This window comes from Crotalus tigris, unplaced genomic scaffold, assembly GCF_016545835.1.
Source record: "Crotalus tigris isolate CLP2741 ecotype Arizona unplaced genomic scaffold, ASM1654583v1 scf7180000024302.2721777, whole genome shotgun sequence".
Taxonomy (NCBI): domain Eukaryota; kingdom Metazoa; phylum Chordata; class Lepidosauria; order Squamata; family Viperidae; genus Crotalus; species Crotalus tigris.
Genome location: NW_024100474.1, coordinates 2,351,122 through 2,371,602, shown reverse-complemented (window position 1 = coordinate 2,371,602; position 20,481 = coordinate 2,351,122). Strand labels below are relative to the sequence as shown.

General features: G+C 34.9%; 1 protein-coding gene across 2 annotated transcripts in view; it reads left to right on the top strand.

The window, feature by feature from the left end:
• Positions 1-4,769: 4,769 nt before the first annotated feature.
• ZC3H6 (zinc finger CCCH-type containing 6) overlaps positions 4,770-20,481 on the top strand; it is a 34,400-nt gene continuing 18,688 nt past the window's right edge. Inside the window, exons 1-4 of one of the 2 annotated variants that reach the window (XM_039324522.1) lie at positions 4,770-9,830; positions 16,780-16,963; positions 17,686-17,808; positions 19,295-19,526. In XM_039324522.1, coding sequence (XP_039180456.1) covers positions 9,739-9,830; positions 16,780-16,963; positions 17,686-17,808; positions 19,295-19,526 — 631 coding nt within the window. In that variant the 5' untranslated portion in view covers positions 4,770-9,738. Of the gene's footprint in view, positions 9,831-16,776; positions 16,964-17,685; positions 17,809-19,294; positions 19,527-20,481 lie in introns of both variants that reach the window. The other variant, XM_039324521.1, reaches the window with a different exon arrangement.

The following is a 20,481-nucleotide window of genomic DNA, read 5'->3' as shown; positions in this document are numbered from 1 at the left end:
AAAGAATAGAAGAGTACTGTTACAAATTGTTATTAACGAAAAAGGATATATTACGTGTGTATGTGTGTAATGTTTGTTGTGCTTTGTTTTGTTTTGTTGGTCTAAAATAAAAATTAAAAAAAGAAATATCTGTTGGGCTATGATATGGGTAGTTTTGCTTATCAAAGTACAAACATTTATCTGGAGGTAATGGGAATTGCTTTAATGTCATGGTAATAAACAGACAGGGTGGGAGACAGTTTTACTTCTTTACTTTACCTTGCTATGGAATAAGCCCCATTCAACCTTTCTGATGTCTGGTATAATAGAAGCTTGCAATGAGATGAGAATCTTTTGCATAAGCTCCAGTCATTACGTCCATGAGACAGACCCAAAAGTATGTTAACTTAAAAAGCTATAGAATTGCCTGCTGTAAAAGCTTCAACCATCTCTTAGCAAAATATATTTCTATCTCAAATGCAAAATGCTACATCTAGCATTCCTTGAGTGATCTGTTTTTCCATTCCTGATTATTACATGTGACACATCATGATATAAAAATAAACTGAGAGGATGATGTGTCACCAGATTTTTTAGTTTGCTAATCCTGAAGTACTGTGTCTCTCTGTAGCAATTTGCAGGAAAGATTGTTCAATGAATGTTTATGTTGTGAGTGAGCTCATATGGAAAAATGGTATGTTGAATCAATTTTAAATGACCAAGTTCATAAAAACATACTAATCCCAACCCATCATTTACAAATCACAATGAGGGTTCACACAAAATCGGGCAAATCACATTATGTATTAGTGTGTAGTCTGAATCAGACTCATGCAACAACCAGGGGAAGAATAATCACTGTTACCATTGTTTGTGAAATGTCTCAACAATAAAAGATTTTTTCAATATTTCTTAATTATCTGAATATAAATGATGTGATTTCTTACATTCCGCCCAAGATAAGAAGTACATCTCCAGAAAAGTAGGCTAAAGAAAGTAAGAATAATGTTTAGACACACTAATTTTGTAGAGATGGACAGACATTTAGAAACAGTGATCGTTAGTTAAATAAAAATTCATGGAATCTCACTGTAATGGTGAAGATTCTAAAACCAATCTGCCTACTCAAGTCTGCTGCTCAGATACAAACTGCAATTCCTCTCTGCAATTTCTTCTTTTTCCTTCTCTGTTAATGGAAAGTTCTTTGTACCTTCCCACATTGTATTGTCCTTCGCTTTGCTTTTTCATTTTCCTCTGGACCCTCGAGTCTCTGTAGAGCAGTGGTTCTCAACCTGTGGGTCGGGACCCCATTTGGGGTTGAATGACCATTTCACGGGGGTCGCCAAACAACACAGTCCGCCATTTTTTCCCCCTTTTCCTTAGCTGTGCTACTCCCTTTTATTCTATTGGCTTTTGAAAGCCAATAGAATAGACTCTCTTGAATAGAGTCTAATTCTATTGGCTTTCAAAGCCAATAGGAATTGTCCAGGCTGTCTCTGCCCTGCTGAGCCCGCCAAAAGTCCCATTCTGCAAACGGTGCTGCACCAGTTGAGTAGTTCTCGATTTACGACCAGTTGAGTAGTCCTCGACTTACGACCGGTTGGGGGTCGCGGCATTAAAAAGGTTGAGAACCACTGCTGTAGAGGAAAAAGGCCTTCTTTTGTTTGGCTGTTTTCTCTGCTGCTGGCTGCAGAACTTCCAACATGCATGTGGTTCCTCTGTTCTTCTCCCCCATTTGTTTCAAGATTGCAGATTTATCACAAACTCTGCTGTGGGGGAAGAGTTAAATAGGAGGTGAAGAAGACAGCACAGGTACCTGCCATTTTTCTAAGCACCCTGCTCTTCCGCAATATCAAATTCTTTTGTACTGTTAGAGATCTGGGGCAAACAGAATGTACAGAAATATATAGAAATGCAGCCAAATTTATTTTTAAAAAGTCCAGCATGAGTCAACCACACAATTCTCTGGAAATCTAATTAACAGAAACAATAAATTACAGCATGCAGCTGAAGACTTGATTTTGGTGGCATAGTAGCTCCTCTTGAATATTGCAAGTTGGAAATACATTCCAATGTTCCTTTGTCCCTTAAATGCTAATAACAACAATATTTTACTTTCTTAAATGCAGTAAAAGCAGGGTTAACTTCACTGGCAAGGTGAGGCCACCATCTCAGAGAGCAGACAGTGGAGAAGGGCAACAAAAACATTGACCTCCCTTACATGGCAGCAAAGAAATACAGAAAGTTTAACACTTTATTCTCATTGAGTATAGTTGTTTTTTGTCTGGTAATTCTCAGGTATACTCCTGCTGATTTGGGCCTATAACAGTGATACCTGGTCAAATAAGAACCATTTAATTATATAGCCCTGGGCAAATGATGCTTTCTAAAGCTTCCTTCTAATTTGAGGTGTTATCAAGAAAAAAACTTCCTCCTCCCTCCCTATTATTGTTCAGCAGCATTCCCAATGCATATTTTTTCATGAACTGTTCTTTTTCATCCTCCTTCTTATTAACACTGCTCATCATTAACACTGCTTATCCATGTAACAGTCATAGAATTGTTATCCTTAGATGAGAGAAAAATTGGCCTGTCCTGCACCTTCCAGGTGCAGGTAAGTACGTTGCTCTCTCCTTGGGAAGTCAGGGTTGAGGGTTTGAAGGCAGAATTTCTTACCCCAGTCCTATTGAATAGCCTCCCTCCTGAGGTGAAAAATCAGTGCCAAAGCCCAAACAAATAACTTTACCTTTTTTAAAAATAATTTATTTAAATTTTAATAGCGAGAATAAAAGAAAATACAAACTAAACTCAGAAAGAGGGGAAAGTAAACAGAGAATAAAATACTCAAAAATACAGAAAAATAATATAGAAAAAAGGGAAATGGAAATAAAGAATTAGCTTCCAATCTTCATCACAAATATAATAATTCATCATGCTCTATAGCGGTACATACAAATACAAGTATCTTTTCTGAACACTTATTCATATTAAATCTATAAATCATTTACATTTCAATGTCAGCAAAAAGTCCATGAAGGAATTCCAGATTTATACAAATATAACTCATTTTAACAAATAAACCAACTTATATTTTTTTCTTGCTTCTTACAGTCTTAATCTTTAGTTCATTCTGTAGAAGTCTTCAAACTTTACTTTCCAGGCATTACAGAATATTTTCTTTTTTCCAGTTATTAGAGACATTGGTTGAGAATGCAATTACACAATTCTTTAGGTTGAGTTCTAAATCCAAGCCATACTTTTCAAAAGTTCTAATACTTTTCAGTATGTATAAAATTTACTATTGTGAGTTGAATGAAATTAGACTATTGGCAGAGCCAATCTATATTTGATCATCAACTGATGAATTTTAGTATTAAAGTATTAAAGAATAAATGTTATGCTCAGTAATTGTAGACATCTCATTATTTATAGGGTTCTTCCATTTAAAAATCAAATCAGCTTCAAGCAGGAAGTCCACATTCCAAAAAGTTTTTTAATCCTGATGTAGACTTTAATGAAATTTTCAACCATAATATGTTTGTTTGTTATGGTTGTTAAGCATGTTACTAAGTTATACATACTGAAGCCTGGTTCCTGGAGAGGGTTTGCAGTACTGAGAAATTTTGTTAGCCAAACCACACAATTTTAACTACTTTGCATTTAATAAAAAGTGCCATTCATTAGCTTCCCATATGCCAACCATTTTTTCTTGACAACATAGAATGCATGTAATTATGGCTAAGCATTTTTGGAGAGCTTATTTTTTCCATAGCTGTCTATGAATTGAGCATTTATTTTACATTTGCAAGAGAAAAAACAATGACTTCAAAGTATACTATTAGATATATAAACTAAGAGAATACAAAATCATTATTTTGGATATAGTAAGCAAGCACTGTACTTAAATATAGTTCCTCTTTTCTTTCTCAAATGGTGAATATTACATAATCTATTTTAGTTTTATAACGTAGAGAGTACTGAAAATATTCTGGAATTTGAATCTCAAAACAATTAATATAGAATTGTAATTGTATAAAATAATTATTTTTGTAACTCAATAGGAAGTTTTCCTGCACAATTCTCCTGCACTGAAGCAAATGGAAGTAACTTCACTTTGATGGATATTTCTATATGAAAAACATTCCTCTGGGTTGTATCATATCTTTATATTCTTTAATGTAGTCTCCCACAATCTGGTACTTTCCAAGGTAAGACTATGGTATTAGTCTAATTCTTGGATATAATCCATCAGGAAAGCATCAGATTATTATTTTTTAAATAAATCGTAATGGACTAACTTAACACAACCTGCACAAAAACTATAATTTGGTTTAATGTAATATATGAACCTATCTATAGATGGCACAGATTTCTTATCTCCATTACTTTATAAAACTTAGATAAAACTATTAAGAGTTACTAGATAGTCTAAAAGCTGACTCCAAATGCTATTATTCATATGGGAGGGTAGGGGGCATGCCACAATGTTTAAAAAGTATATAATAATCTTTCAGTAAGTTTGCCACAAGACTCCTTGCTGAATTTCTTCTTCACTGTAAAATAGTGGTTTCTCTGTACTGAGTATTATCAGTATTTTGTTAGGAGAACTACAAATTTTTCCATCTGAATGGCTGTACTTTTGTTTAAAAACCATAAAAAGCTCAAACATGCCTCCTGGTGGACAAAAATAAATAATAAACTTTTATCAAGATAGACTTATGGTAGCAATAAAGATCCCCTCCTTCCCCCCCCCCCACTTCTCCTTTTAAGTGTGTTGGGGATGCAGTTAGGAATTAACAGTTTAACACATCTAGAAAGCACAAGACTGAAAAAAAGCAGCAATAAAGAAAATAGACAGAGTCTGCATTCATTCATTCATTCATTTATTTAAAGCCTCGTACAACACTAAAGTCTGTACAGCAAATCACTCCCAGAGGAAGAAATGGCAAAATGAAGATAGCTATGCAAAAACAGAGAGGGCCATAGTGAAGAATGAAGAGTCATTGAGTAAATTGGCTCTTCCAATCTCTCTAAATAAAGAGAGAGACAGAAGATTGTCCACAAATGCTCTAAGCAGTTGCTTTTCTTGAGGAGACCAAACAACTGTGGTCTCCAGAAGGTTTTGCATACTGGGAGATGAAGGAATAGCCATCTTGCTCACACTTTAGTTGGTGCCTTTAAAATGACAGTAAGTTTGTATATTTGCTTTTCTAATTACTTTCTGAAATTGCTTGTTAACTGCTTTTTGGCTATTAGAAATCCATGGAATGACAGGTCTGAAAACATTAAGTGAATCTACCTTCAATGCTTAATGAAGGAAAATGAAATATACAGCAAAAGCTAATTGAAACTTTGAGTTTATAAAGTTATCAGCCAATTAAGGCCCAGATAAATTTGAAATAAGATTTTGAAATTAATTATAAGTAATCCTTCCTGTGAGAAAGTCATTTATTTTTTTTCTAAGATATAAAAGAAATAAACAATTTTAAAAACTGGACACTAGAAAAAACTAATGATTTTAACCAAAGAAGAATTATCCCAATTAACCAAATGTAACAAAGAATTACAATATTGGAAATATGGATACTTTTGAAAAATGAAATCTGAACTTAATATCAGCAGTGTTTGCTTCTATGGACAGACTGTATCCAAAAGATGTTTTAGAAGAAAGGGCAGAAGAGGAACAAGCTTTATCTGACAGAGTTGACATTGAAAGTGGACCTAAAAATAACAGACTATAAGAATGACATGGAAAAAGACATTTCATTGGACATACAAAAGAAATTGGTTGATGTTTTAAAAATCAAAGGGAATTATAAATAATAAGAGAGCAACCTGAATAATTCTTTTGTATTGGACTTTTACAAAAGAGTTAAAGCTTGGATGAATCTTGTGAGAAGGGGTAAAAATTAAATAAAAAGAAACCAAGTTCTACAACACTGCATGAATGGACGAGTCCCTTCCCAAAACAAAGAGGACTGAATGCCATGAGGGAACTCAAAGGCTTCTGGATAATCAATAATTCAGTTTGTGTGTTCAGGTGCAACCATTTCATCTCATCCAGAATTTTGATAGCCTTTACTCATCTGTACAAAACAATCACTGTATTTCCTTCCCAATCTGAATGGCAATGAACAACTGGGTGTCACCAGTATTGATGACACCTCACCCCAAGTCAATGATTTCCCCCTATAATACCACACATATTTTGAATAACATGGAAGGGGAAGATGCAGCAGTACTTTGTCCACAAAAGAGCAGGGAGTTGAGCATACAGCCCCTCTAATATCAGCTATAACTGCCCATTCAGAACAAAGTAGAATCATTGTTATATAGCTCAAGGCTGATAGATGCTATGGCTCAGGAGAGCCATAGTTCTTCATCCAAGTCCCATTGGAGGTTATCCACAAAAGTGAACTCTAAAATCTCCTAAAACATTTCCTATAGGAGCCATTTTGTGAAGACTATTTGAACTATGTGATTTAATCATTCTGACCGACCATTTTAACAAGACACTTACCAAGGGCCCTTAAGACAACAGATCTAGCTTTCAAATATATCTGCCCAGTCTAGTATAAATTAGTACATGCTGGGATAATAGATGGTACTCTGAATGATGCTCGAATTGTTACTGGATGCCTTAACCTACCTCTCGAAATAAGATCCAGTGGAGGAGCTGGCACCTGATGAAAGCTGGGAAATATGGAAATCGGTGAATAGACTCTACATGGGTATAGCAAGATCCAGAGATATTCTTAACAAATGGGGCTATCTAGTGACTTCTGTTCTTTGAGATTGTGGTGACATGCAGACAACAACACATACGTATACCTGCCCTTTGTGTTCTGATCAGTATACACTTGAGGACTTCATGGCAGTGCAACATTCAATGTTGCTAGTTTCTGGGCAAGATCTGTTTATTTTGTACATATTTCAATCTTGTATTTTATATTTTATGTCATATAGTATGCCTTATTTTAATTGTGATGCTTCTGACACAAATAAATAACATTAGTATCTGTTCAGATGTTATCAACCTGAGCTGTGCAGCACTTTAGATTTGATTCCAAAGAAGAACTTTTGACTATGTAGTAGCACATGTAGCATAGTTCTTCAACTTCTTAAAGTAGCTACATTCTTTTCCTGAGATTACATGGCATCTGCTGAGGGTCAAGAAGCCTAAATAATAACATGAAATGATTGCATGCATCTTATTTATATGGAACTTCATTCTTTATTATCTCTGACAACCTGTAATACTACAGATAAGACAAATGTATTATGAAGTGAAATGCCTTCAGTTATATTTCTTTGGAGTATTAACATAGACTGAACAACTAGAAGAAAAATAAAATAAGATTGTATAGCAGATACAACAGCTAAAAGAATATGCCAAATAAATGTACATTCCTTGCAAAGGATAGTTTTTCTCCTTGAAAAAGCTTTCATCAATCTCTGAAAGACTATTAATGTAGCTTCAGATGTAGCCACTGCCTGCATCAAATGGACGTCCACCATTGATGAGCCAGCTTCTCCATGAGATATTAAGATGCTTAGATGATAGAATCTGGATGACTAATCACCATAAACCATAAATTGGGGGATCCTTCTGATTGTCACTTGTGTTCTGGTCAACTCAGTGCTTGACTATTGAGATGTACTCTACATGTAAGTGCCCTTGAAGATCACTCAGAAGCTTCAACTGGTCCAAAATAAGCAGTAAGGGGCATGCCTTGGTATTCCCATGTAACACCTTTGTGCGACACAGGTTGCATTAGTTGCCAGTTTGCTTCTGGGTGTGATTGAAGTGGCTGATTGTTAGTTGTACAGTCAATCTAATCAGGCAGCAATGTTTTCCTTGAGATTCAAATAGCTTCCACCCAACTGGTGTTTCAAAGTTCCCTGAAGACCTCACTCTTCACCCAAGCAAGGGCCATTGAAACTCTTCTTAGATTGTGGGAGTTATTTTTTCTTTATTCTCATCCAATTTTGTCATTCCTTTTTGATTTTGTTGTTTCCTTATTTTTAGATTTTTAACAATTTGTAAACTACTCTGAGTTGCTGGAAATTGGGCAGCACATAAATTTAATAAATAAATAAAATTAAATAGATCAGAACTATAGACTAGAATGGAAAGCTGGAAAAATATCCTGGAAAAGACAATGGCAAGCCACTCTCATACTGTTGAAAAAAAAAAACTTTATGAAAATGTTCATGAACTCACCAAGGATTGAACTCACCTCCGACATACAACCTTTACCAGGTAAGCATGTAGCACAAAATATTTTATTTCATTTAAGTATGGTTAAAATTAAGTTAGCGCTATTGTTCTCCAGTCACATACTTAATAATCTGTCATCTCAAAAGTTAAAATTTGGTACAACTTTTAGAGCACTGGGTATTGCAGAGTCAGAAGCCAAGCTATGTACCTGCAATATAAAAATGGATGAAGTTGTACTAAAAGGTAAAGTATACTAGACTCAAGTTCAGCTCCTGGTGACAGAATGGACACAAAGATATTGCTTATTTGACAGCAAGAAAGGAGAGCAGGAGAGAATGCTATAAAAACAAGAGAGCTTGCCCTTAACTTCTTCCAGGGTATTTTTTTATTTCCCAGTCCAAGCTACAGCTGAGGTTTCCTAGTGATCTCCCATCTAAATACTAACCAGGCTTGATGCTGAAAGTTCTGCCCTCGCCCTTTTCCGAAGACTTGAGTGAACCCATTTCCCCTTTGTTCTTAGTGCGGCCCTACCATAACTGAGGGTGAATAATAAGTTAAGTAATCACTTTCCCTGCTTTTCTTGTACAAGTACGTTCCTTTCTCATCCTCTGTCAAGCCAAGGCGCTGCCAAGAGAAGCCCAATAGGCGAACCTCTTCGCGCGGAATCCCCTCTGAGAGCGATTGCGCCATCGCCATGTAGTTGCGCACGCTTTTCGCTTCCCTCCCCCCTTTTTTTTCCTACGGGCATCTTGCCCTCGGCGGCGCGAGCCAATGGCAGGCGGGGAAGCCTTTCCTATATCTGATGACGACAGCGAAGCACAGAAGAGCGTGCAACCAAACGCCGCATCGGTCACGGCGACCCGAAAGCTGCCAGGGAGAAGCTGGCTGTTTTTTCTCCCTTCCTAGCCTTCTTCGGCACTTTGTGAGCGACGCCAATCGCCGCCATTTTGTGAGCGTGTCCAGCCTCTGCCCCCACCCCCATCCATTCCGCGCGCGCCATTGGTCCCCTTTTTTTCCCGTCTTTCTCTCTCTTGTAGTGGTGAGCGGGCGGGCGCCATGTTTGTAAGGAAGATATAATCAGAGCAGCTCATCTCTCCGGCCAACGTGTCCCGTCTTCCTCCCTTCCGCTCTGCCTGTTTCTTCCTGCTGCCTCCTTCCTCCGTATGGTCTGTGTGTACCGAACTCCTCCTCATAAGCTGCCTTTAGCTTCCATCTCTTTTTTTCCGTGAGGCGCAGGGCAGCCTCCCCTCGAGCGGCCGTTAAAAAAAGTGCCCTTCTGTATATCTTATGTTTGTGTTCCCCCCAATTCAGTAAATACGTGCGTGAAATCTCGTCCGCTGCTGCACGGGGGGGACACCTCGCGTAGTTGAGCCCTGTAGACGCAGCACTGCCGCTCCCGTGTGTGTGTGTGTATTTGTGTGTGCGCACGAGTGCGCGCCGCCTCCACCTCCTCTCCCTGCGCCCTACGACTGGCAGCAGCGTCCTGCCTTCCTCCCCCTTCCTCCTCCTCCTCCCTGCACACAGGCACAACCAGCACAATGGCCTTTGAAAGCCTATTCTCCAATCCCCCAAACCCAGTTCTTGACCAAAACATGCCCGACTCTGACAGGCAACATGCAGGGGACGAAAGGTCGAGTAACGTTCTTCTCTTTCTCTTTCTCTCTCTCCGCTTCTCAATGGTGATAATTAACAGTGATAATAACTAAGAATGATGGTATGCTATGTGATGATGATGATGATGATGATAATGGTGGTAATAACGATGTCTTAAATGTGCCTAGGTGAATTTAAGGAAAGAAAATGTCTATAGCATTGTATGGGGGAAAGTCACCTTCAGACTGAGGTAGGGGTGGGTTCTTTTTTCTTTTTAGTCTAGATACAAGGATGTCTTTAAGGGTGGGTGATAACGTCAAGGTGCATTTTGCATGAATTTTTTTACATTTCCTTTTTTTTACATTTTTTTCATAAAATGCACTTTACATTGTCTGTATGTAATGTCACTGTTCTTAATCCCCTGTCTCATTGCCATCTGAACTCAAAGGCAGACTATCCCCTCATATATGTTACATATATGAAACTGTATAACAATGTATACACCTTACACATTAACTGGAACTCTTTTTTTGTATGTGTGTATATATGAGGTTTTGTCAGATTTTTCTCTTTGACAGTTTATAATTCTAATTCCATAATCTAACAAACCAGAGGCATTTTCTGGTTTGAAGTCCTGCTCCTTTTCTCTCTTTCTCCCCCACCCCCTCTTTCTCTGTCTCTGTGCAAATGTTTGTTTTCATACAGATATGACTTCCTTCACTAATTTGTTTTTAAACATGTGGAAACCTGAAATTATTTCTCCCACATTCTCCAACATATATGCAAAAATCTTCTTTACATCAAGATTTGTAATGGTGGTCCCATTAACAGACAAGTCTCCTATAATCCCGGTGTCCCTCCACAAGTATGTTCAATACTGTTTTATGAAAGTGATACAAAACATTACATAATCCCTTATTCATGCAGCAACACAGTAAGTAGAATATAGCCTTTTCCCCTCTTCTACAAAGAGGAATACCAAGGAGAATAGTAATTCAAATGACTTGCCCATAGCTACATTGAATCAGGTCTGGGCCTCATATATCATGCCTTCAAATCAGCACTTTTCACTAACATAGTTACAGTGTTTTAAATTGTTGATAAAACAGTGGGTATTTCAAAATGAATACAGCAGTACAGCATTGTTACTTTTAATATTAGTCAACCTGAACTGAACTGTCCAGCAAGATAAAGTTTGCATGTTAATTAGTAGAACCAGAACAAATTATCATATGACTTCCATGATAAGTGACAAACTGTAATAATAAATGCAAGATGCATGTAAAACATAACAAACTTATTTTTCTGTAAAATTAGACATTTAAAAAAAATATTCATGTAGTATATTGATGTTGACCAGCTAATCTAAATCTACAAGAGGATCTGTTTAGATAAGTGGAATTATACTAATGCTAATAAGGACACCTAAGCCTTAGAAATTGTATGACTTTGCAAAATAGCCCCTAATGAAATTATTCCTGTTAACCATGACAAATGCATTAAGAATTCCTTATACTCTTTTCTTTTAACCTTCAAGATGTCTCTAATCAATGAAATATATTTTAAGTGGATAACTTTAAAGTTGGGGTTATTTAATTATTTTTGAGAGAATAGTAGACAAGAGTTGTACTTCCTTATTTTGAAGTTCTCTTTCTCTTTTTCTCTCTCTCTTATTAGAAAAGTCAGGAATCTCAAAACAAGTAGTGAAAGTCCACATTCAACTATTTCAAATAGTTGTCCACTGACTTCCATGTAACATTTTGGAGGAAACAAAGGATGTGCTCTTTTCATTTCAAGAGAGCTCTCATTTTGTTTCAATGAAATGATCTAAAGACAGATCTCAATGTTTTAACCCATCTTAGTTCTTAAAAATACAGCTGCCTATTCTTCTGTTCCATTCTGGCACTGACATAGCTAAATATATCTGGAACAGATAAGATAAATGCTGAAATCATTCACTAGTAACTCTCAGAAACTGCATTTCTTGACTATTGGAGTTAGTGTACAGAGCTTAAATTATAAATATAGCTTATTCATGTGTAATTATTTTAACATTTAAATATTTTAACATTAACTCAAACGACCTGTTTGCTAATACAGTTCCCAAAACATGCATACATTAATCTTTGTCTTCATAATATAAAATAATTTTGAATTTAAGATAACATATGAAATTCAATTAGCATGTCTTTTCACAAGTATAGAACTAGCAGTGACAGCCCCAAGTGTTATATTCCATGCAAGTTCATGATACTGATGTCTTAGAAGGTATCATAAAAATTTACAGCCACATGGAAATATTTGCTACTTCTATAGTTGTCAGATTAAACTAATGTCCTTTTTGAAAATGAATACATCACTAATTGCAAGAAGAGGTTATTGGGTTCAGGTTTCACTGATATGTTTACTATTTTTATATAATTTAAATGTTTTAAGTGAGTAATTAAAAGTTTGGTTAAAGTTTGCTATTAAAAATTTGGAAAGAGCCTTTCTTGGTTATGCATTATCACATTTTAGTTTATTAGCTAAAAATTTTGATGTTTCAAATGTAAAACTATTTATGCTGTAGTTTTATGGAATTCAGTTGAAATAATGGAAAGCATATATTTTTGCATCATTGTATTAGGTAGCTTCTGTTTAGTTTCTATCACATTAAATCTTTTAAAAATCTTAATAGAATGAAGTTAAAAATAGGTTTTGGAAATTTATCTTCAAAACAGTATTTTTTTCTCAAAGTAACAGCATAAGATGTATTCTTGTTACACTGTTACTCTGCTTTTGTAATATGATATACACATAGACATTACTATGGCAAAAGTATACTTTATAATTTAAATATTGTACATAAAGTTCTTGTATGTCTAAACTGTGATTAAAATTACATCAGCTGAGTTCCTGAGGCCAGCGTATTGTTAAATAACTATTACATTAAAGGTATAATTATAGCATCTTACATTTTAAAAAGGTCATCTTGTTTAACTTCACTTTGGAAGCTGGATGTATTAAACACATCTGAATACTTATACATTAAGACTCTTATATAACTGTAGCCTGAAAACTGTCAAAGATGATTTCGTTTATACCCTAGGGAACTTATTGCATGGCTGAGCTAAGTCACTTTTCTGAACACACCCTGTTTCTCTGCCAGCTGTGCCAATGTTTCCATTAGCTGTGTTGAATGACAATTTTTTCCTTTGTTCTAAAATTTTCCTAGTTTTATATGCATTTTAAATTGTCCTTCAACTTGATATTTTCCTGGAGTATTTGATTACAAATCCCAGAAGTTGATATGTAATTTTGGGAGTTATAGTCCAACATTTCAAGGTAATGCCAATTTGGAAAAGGCCAATTTAGATGAGCATAAAAGTAAGGGAGTTAAGCCTCAGTGTATTATTCAGTGTATTATTATGACCTAGAACACTTCATTCTTCAAATGTAGCTTTAACTCTGTACCTCTTACTAATTGTGAAAATAAAGGGTGTCTATAACAATAGGAAATCTTTGTCTGACTATCATACTAGCTTTTGCTGACAGATTTAGGCATCATTTACTAATGTGTGAGATATATGGTTAGTTTATTCAGTAGTAAATAGATTTGGTTTTGGAAGTCACCATTTCAAACTACAAGGCATAATTATATTCTGAAGTATCAATTTGTTTATGAATAACAGTATACCTGCTAACCCAGTGGTTCTCAACCTTTCTAATGCCGCAACCCCATAATACAGTTCCCCATGTTGTGGTGACCCCCAACCACTTATACATCACCGGGTGCCAGGGGCATGGCCAAAGAAAAGGGGGGGGAAATGGCGGACAGCCTTGTTTGGCGACCCCCGTGAAATGGTCATTTGACCCCAAATGGGGTCCTGACCCACAGGTTGAGAACCACTGTGCTAACCCATTTTAATGACTGCCAAATTCCTTAACCCAGTGGTTTTTCTAAAATCACTGTTTTAATTATGAAAATGGTAGCAAACATGATAAAATACCATCTGCAAGCATATCTTGTATTTCTGGGACTTTCCTATGGCCCCACATAGACCCTAAAGGGCACTCTCAGAAAATAAAACAATAGTGGCTGCAGTTTCTGTTCTATCTATCTTTGGATGTGTTTTGAATTGTTTTTAGTATAATTTTTATTGAAGAACTTTTTAACAAGATAAAAAAAATCCAAATATTAGAAAAAAACCAAAGAAACAAAGAATAGTGAATAAGAAAATAGAAGGAATAGAAAAGAAAAAGAAAAAAAAGATTATAAAGAAGCAATTTCCAAACTTTTTGGTAGCAGTTATAAATGCATTTATATTTTACTCTCTTTTTCCAAATTTATATCATGTTTCCTTGTTTCCATAAGCTTTGTGCCCACAGTAAAAAAATGACAATAAAGGTTATCTTATCTTAATATTCAGATTCATAAATCAAAATTAATTTTTCTTTCTTTTTTTTCAGCAAAAAGTCCATAAGAGTTTTCAGGCACTGATAAATATAGTTGCTGATCAAACAAGTTAATTTTGCCACTTTTGCTAGTTGTTTCATCTTTTCCAACCATTCCTCCATTGTGGGTATTTCAGAGTCTTTCCATTTTTATACATATAAAAGTATTACAACAGGAATCATGCATAAAAATAATCTCCTATGGCTCTTTTCTTATTAACTGACTATTAATATCAGCAAAAAAAATATCTGGTTTCAGTTGAATGTTGATCATTAAAATTCTTTGTATCCTTATATGTATTTGAACCCAGTAACGTCTGTTTTTTTTTTACAAGTCCATTATGGATGATAAAATTACCCTTCATATTGTCCACATTTTCAACACAAATTTGAAATACTTTTATACGTTCTAGACAATTTTTCTAGAGTCATATATCAGTGATACATCATTTTATGAAAATTGTCTTTTAAGTTATACCTTAATGTAAGTTTCAATCCCATAAATCATATATTTTCCCAGTTCCGTCAGTATATTGTTCCAAACTTCTTATACCAATTTATTCTAATCTTTTTTCACTTGTTCATCTTCCACTTCAAATTTCAATGAACCTTTATGTACTTAATGCAGTTGTATGTTTATCATTTGTACATAGTTCAGTTTCAAATTCTTGTTCTGATGCTCTATGTCAAATGTCCTATTATCTACCTTAAATTTTTCTTTTAACTACACATATAAAAAAATGAAAACTAAATTCCTCAACAGAAAATTGCTCTCTTGATTTTATCTTATGTTTTCTATGTTCCTATTCTATCAACCCTCTATATTTTAACCATTTTTCTTTATGTATGGATTCTTTCCTTTATGTTTCCTGTGCTGAGATCCATAAAGGCATTTTCAGGCACAGTCAGGGTTTATATCTGTTCCATATTTTCAGCGCATCACTTCTGATATTCTTAAAATCTACATCAACCTTAACTTTAAGTTGTAACATAGAAAACTATGCCAAAATTTTTCCCTTAATACAATTTAAAAAGCATAAATTATAATAGCCATGAATACAATTTTAAGTTAATACAAGCAATTTTAAATTGTTTGAGTCAGTTTGGTATACAGTAGAGCTAAGATGGTTGGTAGAAACCAGAAGATAGTCTTCTAGTCTTCCCTTAAACATGAAATCCAGCTAAGGGACTTTGGATCAGTCATGCTCTTAGCTCATTTCACAAGATTGCTCTGGAGAAAATCTGAAGTGGAGCATTAGTGTATATGCTGTCTTGAATTAAGCAAAAATAAAATAACACATAACTATAATTTATGTAAAGTAAACTTCAGACAAAGAAAATAGAAACTTATAATATTAAAAATAACATTTGGCCTATTTAACTGAGTAAGCTAATCCATTTATAATATATAATATTTCATAATTATATGTTTTCTGCATTTATTGTAATATAATTATATGTTATATAATAAATGGATAATTCATTTAATTTGTTATTTTTTTAGCATTTTTTTTAATCTCATATGTATTACTAACTAAGTTCAGAACAAATTGTATTTTTGTCCCACAACAGCAATTTTGTGATGTAGGGCTAAGAATAGGAATAGAAACTGGTCTCCCTGCATATAGTGTCACAGCTTAATCTTTATACTTCATTGTCTCCAAAAATATTTCTTCCAGATTTTAAATCAAAATGTCTTAATCTTCTAGCAGATGTTGTAATGATTGTACCATTGAAAAAGATCTAAATAATTTGTAATGTTGGATTTTGTTATTTATTACTTTTGCTACTTTCTGTAATCTTCTACAAGTAGTCCTTGATTTGTGACTAATTATTTAACATCCAAAATTATGATGGGCCTACAACAGTGATTAACAAACAGCCTGTAAAGCACTTCAGGCCATCATAACACATCATCCCACATATAAACATATATTCTTGTCACATGACCACATGTTGGGCACAAGCAAGCAGCTTACCTTTAACAATTGTTGGAGATCCCATGGTCACATGACTGCAATTTTTGACATTTTTTGCCAGTTTTCTGCAAAACTGCTCTTTTAGAAGAATCGGTTTGCATTTATGACCATGGTGTTCACTAAATGAGCATAGTGATTTGCTTAATAGCCGCCATTAAGAAATCAGGGCTGGTCACGTGGTGACTTGACTTATGACTGTAACAACATATAACCAGAAGTCTGGTCTTTATTGTGATTGTAAGTCAAGGTCTACCTTTAGTACTTCATTAATATATTTATATAGATATTGGTGATTAGGAATTATATAGTAGTTCTGAACTATTTTGAGAATTAGTTACAAGACATATATTTATTAAAATAATACTAAGAAAATTGCAATTGTATGGTCTGATATAAGAAATATAATAAATAAATATGAAATATAAATATATTTCTAGATGTTAATTTAAGGTGAGCATATTTAAATGTATGTCACTATTTTGACTAATAGACACATGGACATAAAACAATTTTCCATTGCTTTTTGGAATCTTCCAAATTCTTATTTTATCTAATTTTATCTTTCTTAAGCAGAGAAGATGGTGAACTTGAAGATGGTGAAATAGATGATGCTGGACTTGAAGAAGATAAGGAAGAAGAAGGCACAAAAGTTGAAGATAAACCTAAAAATGAAAAATCTCATAGAAAATCACGAAAGAAGCGCAAAAAGGAAAAAGAGAAGAAAAAATCAAAAAGGAGAAGACGAGATAAACACAAGGTATGAAGTGTTCTTCAGCATGCTGTGCAGTTTATTTCTAACTAATACTTATTTATCCATTTAAACAAAACGTAAAACTATACTGGAATGCCTTTGCTTTAATTAGTTCACTGAAAATTAACTCCTTCAAAAGGTGAGGTTCCCTACAGATTACAAAATAGCCTAGAAAGCAGTCCACTGAGCTATCATCACATGCCGCTTCTAACATTCTTACTCCCATGTGAACTGAAATAAGTACTGGCAAGGCTCATTAAGTGTTCCAATACTGCATAAAACTATATGAACAACCTACCTTAATTGGTGATAAACCAGTCCTTGTGCTAATTTGCCTTGTATAACCCTAGCTTGCACTCATTTTTGTTCAGATATACTTACTCGTAGTAATGTCAATCATACGGATAGATGTGTATGAAATCTCTCTCTCTCTCACACACACACACACACACACACACACTATATGATCATACTATAACAAGCATTGTATAAATCAGTGGTTCTCAACCTGTGGGTTGGGACCCCATTTGGGGTCGAACGACCATTTCACGGGGGTCGTCAAACAAGGCTGTCCGCCATTTTTCCCCCCTTTTCTTTGGCCACGCCCCTGGCACCCAGTCATTTATAAGTGTTGGGGGTCACCACAACATGGGGAAATGTATTATGGAGTCGCGGCATTAGAAAGGTTGAGAACCACTGGTATAAATGATACTATTCTTCCTTTTCAGCATAATTCACCTTCTAGTGATGATAGTTCTGACTACAGCATTGACTCTGATGCTGAACGTACAGAAAGATCTCATAAGAAAGGAGCTGGATTCTATAGAGATTATGAGTCTTCATTCCTTCAGGTACAGACAGCTTTCAAAATGAACTTCATTTTGTTTATTTTTCCACACTATTTAAATAATTGCTTGATCTTACCCAGACTAACGTCCATTTTTCTCAAAAGAGGGAATTAATTATATTGAATTAATTTAGAGAAATAAGTGCATTGTATCATTTTCAAAATATGTAATTATAGTTTATTTATTTATTCCCTAAATAAATCTAGTTCCTTGTTACTCTTTTCACAATGTGGAAGTAAGGGATAAGTACTGTAAATATAATACTGGTAGTCCTTGACTTACAACCACAATTGGGACTGGAATTTCTGTCATTAGTCATTGCAGTCATAAATCAGCTTAGACTCAAATTTATGGCAATTTTACAGTGGTCTTTAAATGAATCACTGCACTTGTTAAGCAAATCATAATGTCATTAACAAAATCCAGCTTCCCTGGTGGGTATTTTTTTTCAATTTTTTTGCTGGGAATTGGCAAAACGGATCACAGATTGAAATCACATGATCACAGGATGTTGCAATTGGCAGTAAATGCGAGCCAATTGCCAAGCTACTGAATTGCAATCATGATCGCAGGAATGCAGCAGTCATAAGTGTAAGTAATTTTTCATAAGTCACAACTCACTTTTTCCAAGGCTGTCATAACTTTGAACCATTGTTGAATGAATGGTTGTAAGGCACGACCACGAACGTGAAGCCAAACAATAGCAATGCAGCTCACCATCTCACATCCCCATGCAACTCAGACTAACCTGAGCACAACAAAGTCCCCACCCAAAGAGAACACTCCCCCAACCAATCAGAGCACAGCCAACCTCCCCATCCAATCAGAGCACAACCAACCCCCCATCCAATCAGAGCACAGCCAAGCTCCTAACCAATCAGAACACACCTCCATCCAATCAGAACACAGCCAAGCTCTCATCCAATCAGTTCATACCCCCCACTGACAGTTAAAAGGAAGAAACAGCTACGATCACACATTGCTCCTAGAAGCACAAAGCCGAAAACAGCAGCCTGAAGATGACGAATGAGATTTCGTCGAAACGTCGCCAAGACACTTCCAATTTGACGCAGGAGAAAACCCAAATAACCAAAGACCTACACACACACACACACACACACACACACACACACACACAATGTGGGGGGAACATTTTAAAAAATTAAACCCATTTCATTTTCAAATCTTTCAAAACTACTATTTACTCATAATTAAATGAGCAGGCACCTTACCTCAGTAACTATCAATTTGTCTGGGGTGATCATCGCTAGAAACAGTTTCTTCCCATTTTTAAAAATATGCTGGTAATATGCTGATAGTATATTTTTTAAAAATTACAGTAAAGAAAACATTAGAAGAGTAAATGCTACAGTATATATACTAGTAAATCTCAGGTAGAATCTTGATGTGTCTTGTTACACCATATACTAGAGATTTGTTCTTAATTAATATTCTCATACACTTCTAATTATCTTTATCTTTCATCCAGCATGGGCATATTTCAGGAAAATATACCCCTTCGCAGAAGATACAGCATAATAAAAAAACAAAAAGCAAAGATTATGATAATTACAGTGATGATTTTTGTTACAATGAAGATGAAAAAGAAGATTTTGCTGACCAGTTAAAGCAATATAGACAAGCTAAAGAAACTAATGAGTTAGAAGCTCCAATTTCAAAAGAACCAGGGAAAAAGCAAGGGATGAAAGGGATTCACAAAGGTAAGTCAGTTATCAAAGAACTATTAGATCTGAGTTAGTACCTACCTACGCAGAATAGAATACAGAGTCATGTTATTATTACAGTACTTCACTATTAATCCATTAGCAGCAATAGTCATTCACCATTAATCGTGTCACCATTATATTTCCAGTGAGTTTAATTATATTTTTATAAGTTCATTTACCTTATGACTTTTGTATTCCAATCAACTGCTTTTTTATATCCAAAAAGGTTCATTCTGTTATAAGTAATCAGAAATTTTAACATAAGAGAACATAGACAACATAGTTATATTATTCCAGTATGACAATTACATATTAATAAAAAAGGAATTATATGTGGAATGCTTTTACCTGAAGTCCAGTTAATGTAATTTTTGTAAGTAAGCATGTTAACTTGAGAATGGCTAGCATTATTCCTGCCATTGATACATATTCTTTGATGCCTTTCAGTGAAAAGTGTGCTTTTTCTTAAGAAAAAGAGAACTCTGCTCAGTTGAAGATCAGGTGCAAAGCAGAGAATTCTTTTATCTTTATTAAAGGAAAGGAAAACAGAGTAGGAGCAGATATTTTATTACTGAAAAGTCCCTTTCCCATACAGTTCTTGAATTCTGTCATGTGTTTAGTCATTCTAGAGAAATGAATTTTTCCCGTAAATTAAACATGGAACATAGATCTGAAAAACCTGAAACTTTGGAGATTAAATGAATTGATTTTGCAACTTCAGTCTTATGTGTAACGATTAAATAGTCTTGTACAAAAAGATTCCAAACTGCTCCTCAGCTAATACACAGAAGAAGTACATTAAAAGCACAATTAAGTTTTTCCTGCCTAAAAAACAATGTGAATACTTACTTTACTGTTTAACCAAATTTAAGTTATCAGAACATTAAAATTGGAAGTGGACAATTTCATTATTTTCAGAAAGCACTCTGTTTCTTAGATGGTAGTTGAT